At 44.9% G+C, this 13,120-nt stretch overlaps 2 protein-coding genes across 4 annotated transcripts in view; one reads left to right on the forward strand and one right to left on the reverse strand.

The window, feature by feature from the left end:
* LOC139262837 (UDP-glucose 6-dehydrogenase-like) overlaps positions 1 to 341 on the forward strand; it is an 87,106-nt gene extending 86,765 nt beyond the window's left edge. Inside the window, exon 13 of the mRNA XM_070878011.1 lies at positions 96 to 341. Coding sequence (XP_070734112.1) covers positions 96 to 304 — 209 coding nt within the window. The 3' untranslated portion in view covers positions 305 to 341. The remainder of the gene's footprint in view (positions 1 to 95) is intronic.
* The window catches only part of LOC139262838 (uncharacterized), a 51,398-nt gene that overhangs the window by 5,922 nt on the left and 32,356 nt on the right, over positions 1 to 13,120 (reverse strand). For all 3 annotated transcript variants that reach the window (XM_070878013.1, XM_070878012.1, XM_070878015.1), the window contains one exon: positions 865 to 949. In XM_070878013.1, the coding sequence (XP_070734114.1) occupies positions 865 to 949 (85 nt within the window). The remainder of the gene's footprint in view (positions 1 to 864; positions 950 to 13,120) is intronic.

Genomic DNA, 13,120 nt, shown 5'->3' on the forward strand with positions numbered 1-13,120 from the left:
AAAAAAACACTGGAAAACTTTCAGGGGACCCCCATCCACCTGAAGCGCTGGGAAAAAAATTAAGAAAAGAAGATTACTAACCTTTTTTTTTGCAGGTCGTCTTACTTACTGCAGCGGTCCTTCACCTGCTGCAGCGGACTCCCGCCCGGACCAAACTGGCGGCTCGGCGGGCGGGAGGACACTTGCACGCATTGCGTGCCAGCGGATGGTCCTCAGTAGTCTTCCCTCCCCGCTGGAGGGAGGCCTCCACCAAACTCGCTCGGAGGGGAGACCGGCCAGAAAACTCAGCGGCAGCGGACGGTGAGTCCACCAAGTTCGGCCCCAATACTTTTAACTCGTGCTCGTTATAAGGGGTAAGGTCATCGGTCCTTATTAAACTAATGTTTCATCATTAATTGGAGAAGCTAGGGTTGTTCTCCTTGGAGCAGAGAAGGCTAAGGGGAGATTTGACGGAGGTGTTTAAAATCATGAGCGGGTCTAGATAGAGTAACTAAAGATAAACCGTTTCCAATAGCTGAAGGGTCGATAACCAGGGGGCACAGATTTAAGGTGATTGGCAAAAGAACCAGAGGCGACATGAGGGGAAACTTTTTTATGCAACGAGTGGTTAGGATTTGGAATGCTCTGCCTGATAGGGCGGTGGACACAGATTCAATAGTAGCCTTCAAAAAGGAATAGGATAAATACTTGAAGGAGAAAAGATTGCAGGGATGTGGGGAAAGACTGGGGGAGTGGGACTGACTGGATTGTTCTTCGGAAGAGCCGGCACACACTCGATGGGCCGAATGGCCACCTCCTGTGCTGTACTATTCTATGATTCTATGACTATGCGCATAAAGTTTGCTGACGTGCAGCTAAACTCACCAGAAGATACACAATGAATTTCATAAGACCTTGCCGGTTCCGATCCTTTGAATGATGGAGTTTGGCTGTTACCAGTAAGATGGGCCTGAGGGAATAAGAACAAAAGAACATAAGAACTAGGAGCAGGAGTTGGCCATTTGGCCCCTCAGCCTGCCCCGCCATTTAATACGATCATGGCTGAACTGATCTTGGCCTCAACTCCACTTTCCTGCCTGTTCCCCATAACCCTTGACTCCCCTATAGTTCAACAATCTCTCTATTTCAGCCTTAAATATATTCAATGACTCAGCCTGCACAGCTAGAATCATAGAATCATAAAAACTTACAGCACAGGAGGCCATTTCGGCCCATCATGTCCAAGCCGGCCGACCAAGTGCTACCCAGCCTAATCCCACTTTCCAGCTCTTGGTCCGTAGCCCTGTAGGTTACGACACTTCAAGTGCACATCCAAGTATTTTTTAAATGTGGTGAGGGTTTCTGCCTCTACCATCCTTTCAGGCCGTGAGTTCCAGACCCCCACCACCCTCTGGGTGAAGAAATTTCCCCTCATATATCTCCTCTAAACCTCTCCCCAATTACTTTAAATCTATGCCCCCTGGTTGTTGACCCCTCTGCCAAGGGAAACAGGTCCTTCCTATCCACTCTATCCAGACCCCTCATAATTTTATACACCTCAATCAGGTCTCCCCTTCAGCCTCCTCTTTCCAGGAAAACAGACCCAGCATCTCCAATCTTTCCTCATAGCCAAAATTCTCCAGTCCAGGCAACATTCTTGTAAATCTCCTCTGCACCCTTTCCAGTGCAATTGCATCTTTTCTGTAATGTGGTGACCAGTACTGCACACATTACTCCAGCTGCAGCCTAACTAGTGTTTTATACAGTTCAAGCATAACGTCCTTGCTCTTGTATTCTATGCCTCGACTAATAATTTCATAAGCTTTTTTAACCTTCGTATCTACCTGGTGTGCTACGTCGAGGGATCTGTGGACTGCACTCAAAGGCCCCTTTGTTCCTCTACACTTTTCAGTGTCGTACCATTTAATGGGACCAAATTTCCCAAGGAGTTGCTCCATTTTTTTTTGGAGCAACTTGATTTTTCTGGAGTGTCTTAAAAATCCCCATTCTGCACATTTAATTTGCGCCAGTGTAAGTGAGTTAGATATGTTTTTTTTTTAAGTTGAGTTTTTTTTCAAAAGGGGGCATTACTAGCCACCTACGCCTGTTTTGGCCATTTCAGCCGGTTTGGACAGCTAATAGTTGCTCCAAACTAACTTAGGCCAGAGTATGTGGCCACTTGTGGCCGCACAGAAAACCCTTGCGGAGAGTTAAGAAATCAGCGCAGGTAGGTTTCAAATCACAGTGTTATGATAGATAGGAATGCTAGTTTTTTTTTAAATCCCAAGCAGCGGGACTGGACAGGGTGTAGGTGCTATCAGCCTGATTAAACTGAGTGTGGGGTTTTTACAAGAATAAAAAATAATAGATCAAGATCACCGATGCTCTCGCCTAATGGATTTGTGTGCGGCATCACACCACACTGGATTTGATTTCTACAGCACCAAAGAATTGCCCTGACTAGGTTTAGAAATTTAAAACGTTAGACTTAACAAATAAAGCATGTCAAAATGTAAACTTAAATTTTGGTGTTCAACATTGCGTAGTGTGATTCTGATAATTAAAAATATTTTAGAATTCTACGCAGTCGTGGGTGAGCTGTAAGATACTGCTGATAGGGAATTTTTAGTAAAGATAGCTCGATATTAAAGTACTGGAAAATCTTTGAAGATTCTTTCTCTCCCCCCCCACCCCCGATCAAAACTCTTCTCCCCCCCCACCAACCTGTTTCTTGTAGCCCTCAGCGCGGGAAGGTAGCGGCCGGCTTGTGCGGCAGGCCACTCGGCCGGGATAGGCGCGGGAGGCGTTGGGCCCCACGCTACAGGCATCATCATCACAATCATGGGAGGAGCTACTGCACATGCTCCAATGCACATGCGCAATGCTGCCAGCACTCTTACAGACACCAGGCCCTAGCCCTGCCTCCCTGCCAGCTCTGTTTCAGCAGCACAGCCCTAGCTCCGACCCCCCACTGCTTTTGCCACGCCACGCCACGCCAAGGCCCATGACAGTCCACGGAGCGGGGAGAATATGGAGCTACATTTTCGGCACCGTTTTGGGAGCAGAAAGTCGGCACACCTCAGGTAAGTGTGCCAAAAAAACTGGAGGGGAAAATTTAGGCCCAATGTGTATTACCTTGCCTTGTTGGACCTTCCCAAATGCATTACCTGACACTTATCCAATTGAATTCCATTTGCCACTGCTCTGCCCATCTGACCACCATTTGCCACTGCTCTGCCCATCTGACCACCATTTGCCATTGCTCTGCCCATCTGACCAGTACATTGATATCTGCCTGCAGTCCGCAGCTTTCTTCTTCATTATCAACCACACAGCCAATCTTTGTATCATATGAAAACTTCTTAATCATACCCCCAACATTCAAATCCAGGTCATTGATATATAACCACAAAAAGCAGGGGACCCAGCACTGAGCCCTGCGGAACCCCACTGGAAACCGCCTTCAAGTCACGAAAACACCCGTCAACCATTACCGTTTGCTTCCTGCCTCTGAGCCAATTTTGGAAGCAACTTGCCACTTTGCCCTGGATCCCATGAGCTTTTACTTTCGTGTCCAATCTGCCATGTGGGACCTTATCAAAAATTTGCTAAAATCCATCATGGGCACTGCCCTCATCGATCCTCCTGGTTACCTCCTCAAAAAATTAAATCAAGTTAGTCAGACATGACCTTCCCTTAACAAATCCATGCTGATTGTCCTTGACTAATCCATGTCTTTCTAAATGTAAATTTATCCTGTCCCTCAGGACTTTTTCCAATAATTTTCCCACCACCGAGGTTAGGCTGACTGGCCTGAAATTACTCAGTCTATCCCTTTCTCTCTTTTTAAACAAAGGTACAACATTAGCTGTCCTCCAGTCCTTTGGCATCACAACTGTAGCCAGAGAGGACTGGAAAATGATAGTTAGAGTCTCTGCTATTTCTTCTTTTGCTTCTCTTAATAGCCTGGGATACATTTCATCTGGGCCTGGGGATTTATCCACTTTCAAAGCTGCTAAGCCCCTTAATACTTCCTCTCTCACTATTTATCTCGTCTAATATTTCACATTCCTCCTCCCTCATTGCAAAGTCTGCATTGCCCCCCTCTTTTGTGAAAACAGATACAAGGTACTCATCAAGAATCATACCCACATCTTCCGCCTCCACACACAGATTTCTTTTATAATCTCTGATAGGCCCCACTCTTTCTCTAGTTATCCTCTTGCTCTTAATGTATTTATAAAACATCTTTGGGTTTTCCCTGATTTTAATTGCCAACATTCTCTCATACTCACTCTTTGCTTTTCCTGATATCTTTTTTAATTGCACCCCTGCACTTCTTGTACTCCTCTAGAGTTTCTGCAGTATTGAGTTCTCGATATCTATCATAAACTTCCCTTTTTATCTTACTCTGAATGTCCCTTTACATCTAGGGGGCTCTGGATTTGTTAGCCCCATCCTTTTTTTAAGGGAACATACTTGCTCTCTACCCTCAGGATCTCCTCCTTGAATGCCTCCCACTGCTCTGACACTGATTTACCATCAAGTAGCCGTTTCCAGTCACTTTGGCCAAATCCCATCTCGGCTCAGCAAAATTGGCTTTACCCCAATTGAGAACCTTTATTCCTCGTCCACCTTTGTCCTTTTCCATAACTACCCTAAATCTTATTGAATTATGATCACAAGCACCAAAATGCTCCCCCACTGATACCCCTTCCACCTGCCCCTCTTCATTCCCAAAACCACATCCAGAAACACCCCCTCGGAGCTTGAGCGAGGACTGGAGGCACTGAGGAGCATCCAAGAGAACGAGAGATACGTGGATAGCACGTTTCAGGCGTTGGTCACCCCACAGATTAAAAGGGTACAGGAGGATAGGGAATGGGTGACCGTCACACACAAGAGTATGGCGAGGCAGGTAGTGCAGGAGTCCCCTGAGGCTATCCCGCTCTCCAACCGGTACTCTATTCTGACTACTGGTGAGGGCGGTGATGCCTCTGGGGAGTGCAGCCAGGGCCATGTCCACAGCACTGTGGGTGGCTCGGCTGCACAGGGGGGCAGGAAGAAGACGGGAAGGGCTATAGTGATAGGAGATTCAATAGTTAGGGGAGCAGATGGGCGCTTCTGCGGCAGCAAAAGTGGCATCAGGATGGTGTGTTGTCTCCCTGGTGCAAGGGTTAATGATGTCACTGAGCGACTGCAGGGCATTCTGGGGAGGGAAGGGGAACAGCCAGTGGTTGTGGTCCACATTGGTACCAATGACATAGGTAGAAAGAGGGGTGAAGTCCTGAAAGCTGAGTTTAGGGAGCTAGGAGTAAGATTGAAAGCCAGGACCTCAAAGGTGGTAATCTCGGGATTACTGCCAGTGCTACGTACCAGTGAGGGTAGAAATTGGAAGGCTAGTCATATAAATACGTGGCTGGGGCATTGTTGTAGGAGGGAGGGCTTTAGTTTCCTGAATAATTGGGACCACTTCTGGGGAAGGTGGGACCTGTACAAGTCGAACAGGTTACACCTCAACAGAGACGGGACCAATGTTCTCGCGGGTGGTTTTGATAGTGCGGTTGGGAGGGCTTTAAACTAGCTTGGCAGGGGGATGGGAACCCAGGAGAGGGCTCTGAGCTAGTTAGAGTGGGTGAGAGCTCAGATGAACAGAACTCCAAGAAAGAATGCAAAAGGCAGGAGGCAACAGAGCAGAGTAGCACTGGGGTAAGTGTAAACCACAACGTGATAGGAAGGGACAATATGTATGAATATAAAGGGGCTGCAGGAGGGGTCAAAACTAAAAATTATGGTTTTAAAAACTAATATTAAAAAACTTTACCTAAACGCACGCAGCATTCGAAACAAAGTAAATGAGTTGACAGCACAAATCATTACAAATGGGTATGATTTGGTGGCCATTACAGAAACGTGGTTGCAGAGTGGCCAAGACTGGGAATTAAACATACAGGGGTATCTGACAATTCGGAAAGATAGACAAGAAGGGAAAGGAGGTGGGATAGCTTTGTTAATAAAGGATGATATCAGGGCAGTTGTGAGAGACGATATTGGCTCTAATGAACAAAATGTTGAATCATTGTGGGTGGAGATTAGAGATAGTAAGGGGAAAAAGTCACTGGTGGGCGTAGTTTATAGGCCCCCAAATAATAACTTCACGGTGGGGCGGACAATAATCAAGGGAATAATAGAGGCATGTGAAAAAGGAACGGCAGTAATCATGGGGGATTTTAACCTACATATCGATTGGTCAAATCAAATTGCACGGGGTAGCCTTGAGGAGGAATTCATAGAATGTTTCTTAGAACAGTATGTTACAGAACCTACAAGGGAGCAAGCTATCTTAGATCTGGTCCTGTGTAATGAGACAGGAATAATAAAGGATCTAATAAAAGATCCTCTCGGAATGAGTGATCACAGTATGGTTGAATTTGTAATACAGATTGAGGGTGAGGAAGTAGTGTCTCAAACGAGCGTACTATGCTTAAACAAAGGGGACTACAGTGGGATGAGGGCAGAGTTGGCTAAAGTAGACTGGGAACACAGACTAAACGGTGGCACAATTGAGGAATAGTGGAGGACTTTTAAGGAGCTCTTTCATAGTGCTCAACAAAAATATATTCCAGTGAAAAAGAAGGGTGGTAAAAGAAGAGATAACCAGCCGTGGATAACCAAGGAAATAAAGGAGAGTATCAAATTAAAAACCAATGCGTACAAGGTGGCCAAGGTTAGTGGGAAACTAGAAGATTGGGAAAATTTTAAACGACAGCAAAGAATGACTAAGAAAGCAATAAAGAAAGGAAAGATAGATTACGAAAGTAAACTTGCGCAAAACATAAAAACAGATAGTAAAAGCTTTTACCGATATATAAAATGGAAAAGAGTGACTAAATTAAATGTTGGTCCCTTAGAAGATAAGGGGGATTTAATAATGGGAAATGTGGAAATGGCTGAGACCTTAAACAATTATTTTGCTTCGGTCTTCACAGTGGAAGACACAAAAACCATGCCAAAAATTGCTGGTCACGGGAATGTGGGAAGGGAGGACCTTGAGACAATCACTATCACTAGGGAGGTAGTGCTGGACAGGCTAATGGGACTCAAGGTAGACAAGTCCCCTGGTCCTGATTAAATGCATCCCAGGGTATTAAAAGAGATGGCGGAAGTTATAGCAGATGCATTCATTATAATCTTCCAAAATTCTCTGGACTCTGGGGAGGTACCATCGAATTGGAAAGCAGCTAATGTAACGCCTCTGTTTAAAAAAGGGGGCAGACAAAAGGCAGGTAACTATAGGCCAGTTAGTTTAACATCTGTAGTGGGGAAAATGCTTGAAGCTATCATTAAGGAAGAAATAGCAGGACATCTAGATAGGAATAGTGCAATCAAGCAGACGCAACATGGATTCATGAAGGGGAAATCATGTTTAACTAATTTACTGGAATTCTTTGAGGATATAATGAGCTTGGTGGATAGAGGTGTACTGATGGATGTGGTGTATTTGGATTTCCAAAAAGCATTCGATAAGGTGCCACACAAAAGGTTACTGCAGAAGATAAAGGTACGCGGAGTCAGAGGAAATGTATTAGCATGGATAGAGAATTGGCTAACTAACAGAAAGCAGAGAGTCGGGATAAATGTGTCCTTTTCAAGTTGTCAATCGGCGGTTAGTGGTGTGCCACAGGGATCGGTGCTGGGACCACAACTGTTTACAATATACATAGATGACCTGGAAGAGGGGACGGAGTGTAGTGTAACAAAATTTGATGATGACACAAAGATTAGTGGGAAAGCGGGTTGTGTAGAGGACACAGAGAGGCTGCAAAGAGATTCAGTTAGGTTAAGCGAATGGGCTAAGGTTTGGCAGATGGAATACAATGTCGGAAAATGTGAGGTCATCCACCTTGGGGGAAAAAAAACAGTAAAAGGGAATATTATTTGAATGGGGAGAAATTACAACATGTTGCGGTGCAGAGGGACCTGGGGGTCCTTGTGCATGAATCCCAAAAAGTTAGTTTGCAGGTGCAGCAGGTAATCAGGAAGGTGAATGGAATGTTGGCCTTTATTGTGAGAGGGATGGAGTACAAAAGCAGGGAGGTCCTGCTGCAACTGTATAGGGTATTAGCGAGGCCGTACCTGGAGTACTGCATGCAGTTTTGGTCACCTTACTTAAGGAAGGATATACTAGCTTTGGAGGGGGTACAGAGACGATTCACTCGGCTGATTCCGGAGATGAGGGGGTTACCTTATGATGATAGATTGAGTAGACTGGGTCTTTACTTGTTGGAGTTCAGAAGGGTGAGGGGTGATCTTATAGAAACATTTAAAACAATGAAAGGGATAGACAAGATAGAGGCAGAGAGGTTGTTTCCACTGGTCGAGGAGACTAGAACTAGGGGGCACAGCCTCAAAATATGGGGGAGCCAATTTAAAACCGAGTTGAGAAGGAATTTCTTCTCCCAGAGTGTTGTGAATCTGTGGAATTCTCTGCCCAAGGAAGCAGTTGAGGCTAGCTTATTGAATGTATTCAAGTCACAGATAGATAGATTTTTAACCAATAAGGGAATTAAGGGTTACGGGGAGCGGGCGGGTAAGTGGAGCTGAGTCCACGGCCAGATCAGCCATGATCCTGTTGAATGACGGAGCAGGTTCGAGGGGCTAGATGGCCTACTCTTGTTCCTAATTCTTATGTTCTTATGTTCTTATGTTCTTGTTGGGATTGTTACATACTGGCTAAAGAGGTTCTCCTGTATGCGTTTTAGGAATTCCGCATCCTCTGTATTATTCACACTACCTTTTTCCCAGTTAATATTGGAGTAGTTGAAATCCCCCACTATTGCAGCTCTATAGTTTTTGCACGTTGCAGTAATTTGCCCAAATATTTATTCTTCTATCTCCTTCGGACTGCTTGGGCTCTATAGTGTGAACGACCCTTTTTTGTTCTTCAATCCAACCCATATATCCTTGTTTGATGACACCTCTAACATATCATCCCTTCTTACAGCTGTAATTGTTTCTTTAATCAATACCGCGACACCCCCCCACTCCTTTTTTACCCCCCTCTATTCCATCTGAAAATCCTGTAGCCAGGAATGTTGAGCTGCCATACCTGCCATTCTTTCAGCCATGTCTCAGTAATAGCTATAATATCATACCCCTAAGTGTCTATCTGTGTTCTCAGCTCATCTGCATTATTCCTTACATTCCTTGCACTGAAGTATATACCATTTAGTGGTGCTAAACAGCCCTGTTGTCTGTTTTCCAGCCCTTGTTTCCTCTGTTTTCCAAATTCTACTTTCTACTTTTCTGCTGCCCAATTCCAGCTTTGCTTCTCTCCTGACTGAATCTATTCTCCGGCGCTCTGTAAATGGGCGTTCTTGCTTTTACCACAATGCCTCCCTTGTGGCTTTGACAAGTAGCAGCAGGGCAATGCAAGCTGAGAGCAGAGGGTGGTGGAGGCCTGGAACTCACTGCCTGAAAGGGTGGTAGAGGCAGAAACCCTCACCGCATTTAAAAAGTACTTTGATGTGCATCTAAAGTGCCGTAACCTGCAGGGCTACGGATCAAGAGCCGATCAGCGGGGAGTACAGAAGGAGCGGGCTGCAGCAGCACCAACAGACTTGGGAAGGTAAGAAGTAAAAAGATTCAAAGTTTAACGTCACAGGAGAGCAGGGAAGTGATTGGTTGGTCGGTGAATTTTTCTCTCTTTTCTTGTGCATTGGTTTAAATTAAGAGCTGTGCTTATAAATCAAACGTTCAAAACTTCAAAACTTAATTAATTAAATACATTAGGGATGGCAGGGCAGGCGATGTGTCACTGCTGCAACATGTGGGAGCTGGTTGACCCCATTGAGGTTAACGGCAAGTGTCTGTAGCTCGAGGAACTTCGGCTCCGCGTTGATGAGCTGGAGTCCGAGCTTCAGACACTGCGACACATCAGGGAGGGGGAGAGTTACCTGGACGCTGTGCTCCAGGAGGCAGCCGCACCCCTTAGATTAATTAATTCAGATTTGGTCCGTGGTCAGGGACAGCAGGGTGTGACTACGAGCGAGGCAGGTATGGGGACCCAAGAGGTAGTGATCGAGGAGCCTCAGCCCTTGCTCTTGTCCAACAGGTTCGAGATTCTTGCTCCCTGTGTGAACAAGAGAAGGGACAGCAGGGAGGATGAGCAAACTGACCACAGCACTGTGGTACAGGGGGCCATTCAAGTTGGGAGAGCAAAAAGGAACATTGTAGTGGTTGGGGACAGCATCATCTGGGGGATAGATAATGTTCTCTGCAGCCGAGAGCATGAGTCCCGAAGGCTGTGTTGCCTGCCCCGGTGCCAGGGTTAAGGATATCTCCTCTGGGCTGGAGAGGAACTTGGAATGGGAGGGGGACGATCCAGTTGTCGTGGTCCATGTGGGTACCAACGACATAGGTAGGACAAAGAAATTCTGCTGAGGGAGTATGAACAGCTCGGGGCTAAATTAAAAAGCACAACCACAAAGGTAATAATCTCTGGATTACTACCTGAGCCATGAGCAAATTTGCATAAAGTAAATAAGATCAGGGAGATGAACGAGTGGCTCAAAGATTGGTGTGGGAGAAATGGGTTTCAATTCATAAGGCACTGGCACAAGTGTTGGAGAAAGAGGGAGCTGTTATATTGGGATGGACTTCCCTTGAACCAGGTTGGGACTAGTGTCCTGACGAATTGAATAACTAGGGCTGTAGATAGGACTTTAAACTAAATAGTGGGGGGGGGGGAGGGATCCGACGAGAAGAAATGTTAAAAGAGAAAGGAGAAGGCAAAAGTGCAGGGTAGTGAAAGGGGTCATGTTAACCAGCCTGTGACAGGAAAGGACAGAGCATATACACGAGACAGAATAAAAAGCTCTGTATCTGAATGCACGCAGTATTCGTAACAAGATAGATGAGTTGACAGCACAAACAGAAATAAATGGGTATGATCTGATTGCCATTACAGAGACGTGGTTGCAAGGTGACCCAGGGGTATTTGCCACTTTGTAAGGATAGGCAGAAAGGAAAAGGAGGTGGGGTAGCTCTGTTAATAAAGGATGAGATCAGTGCAGTAGTGAGAAATTATATTGGCTCAGAAGATCAAGCTGTAGAATCAGTTTGGGTGGTGATAAATAATAAGGGAAATAAGTCACTGGTGGGAGTGGTCTACAGGCCCCCAAACAGTAGCCATACTGTAGGACAGAATATAAATCAAGAAATAATGGAGGCTTGTAAGAAAGGTACGGCAATAATCATGGCCGATTTTACTCTAAGCAAATTGGCCAGGTAGTCTTGAGGAAGAGTTCATAGAGTATACCCGGGATAGTTTCCTTGATCAGAACGTTGCGAAACCAACCAGGAAGCAGGCTATCTTAGATCTGGTACTGTGTAATGAAACAGGATTAATAAACAATCTCCTAGTAAAGGATCCTCTCGGAATGAGTGACCATAGCACGGTTCAATTTCAAATTCAGTTGGAGGGTGAGAAAGTTGGATCTCTAACCAGTGTCCTAGCTTAAATAAAGGAGACTACAAAGGTATGAGGCAGAGTTGGCTAAAGTGGAAAATAGATTAAAGAGTGGGACGGTTGATGAGCAGTGGCAGACATTTAAGGAAATATTACATAACTCTCAACAAAAATATATTCCAATGAGAAGGAAAGACTAAGAGAAGGGACAACCATCCGCGGCTAACTAAGGAAATAAGGGATGGTATCAAATTGAAAACAAGGGCATACAATAGGGCCAAGACTAGTGGGAGGCCAGAGGATTGGGAAACTTTTAAATGCCAGCAAAGAACGACTAAAAAAATAATAGAGAGGGAAGATAGATTATGAAAGCAAACTAGCACGAAATATAAAAACAGATAGTAAGAGTTTCTACAGATACATAAAAAAGAGTGGCTAAGTAAATGTTGGTCCCTTAGAGATTGACGCTGCGGAATTAACAATGGGGATCAGGGAAATGGCAAAGACTTTGAACATATATTTTGCATTGGTCATCACGATAGAAGACACTAAAAACATCCCAATAGTGGATAATCAAGGGGCTATAGTGAGGAACTTAATATAATCACTGTCACTAAAGTAGTAGTACACGATAAAATAATGGGACTAAAGGCAGACAAATCCCCTGGACCTGATGGCGTGCACCTAGCATCTTAAAATAAGTGGATGCATTGGTTGTAAGCTACCAAAATTCCCTGGATTCTGGGGAGGTCCCAGCAGATTGAAAAACCGCAAATGTTATGCCCCTATTTAAAAAAGGAGGCAGACAGAAAGCAGGAAACTACAGACCGGTTAGCCTAACATCTATCATTGGGAAAATGCTGGAGTCCATTATTAAGGAAGCAATAGCAGGACATTTGGAAAAGCATGATTCAATCAAGTGGTCAACATGGTTTTATGAAAGGTAAATCATGTTTGACAAATTTGCTGGAGTTCTTTGAGGATGTAACGGACTGGGTGGATAAGGGGGAACCAGTGGATGGGGTGTATTTGGATTTCCAGAAGGCATTCGATAAGGTTCCACATAAAAGGTTACTGCACACGATAAAAGTTCATGGGATTGGGGGTAGTATATTCGCATGGATAGAGGATTGGCTAACTAACAGAAAATAGAGAGTCGGGATAAATAGGTCATTTTCCGGTTGGCAAACAGTAACTAGTGGGGTGCCACAAGGATCGGTGCTGGAGCCTCAATTATTTACAGTCTATACTAATGACATGGATGAAGGGCCTGAGTATAATGTAGCCAAGTTTGCTGATGATACAAAGATGGGTGGGAGAGCAAATTGTGGGGAAGACGCAAAGAATCTACAAAGGGATATAGACAGGCTAAGTGAGTGGGCAAACATTTGGCAGATGGGGCATAATGTGGGAAAATATGAGGTTATCAACTTTGGTAGGAAAAATAAAAAAGCTAGTTATCATTTAAGTGCGGAGAGATTACAAAATACAGTGGTACAGAGGGATCTGGGGGTCATTGTACATGAAACACAAGACATGGCATGCAGGTACAGCAAGTAATTAGGAAGGTAATTGGAATGTTGGCCTTTATTGCAAGGGGTATGAAGTATAAAAGTAGGAAGGTCCTGTTACAACTGTACAGGGTATTGGTAAGACCATACCTGGAGTACT

The sequence above is a fragment of the Pristiophorus japonicus genome, chromosome 4 (assembly GCF_044704955.1).
Source record: "Pristiophorus japonicus isolate sPriJap1 chromosome 4, sPriJap1.hap1, whole genome shotgun sequence".
NCBI lineage: Eukaryota > Metazoa > Chordata > Chondrichthyes > Pristiophoridae > Pristiophorus > Pristiophorus japonicus.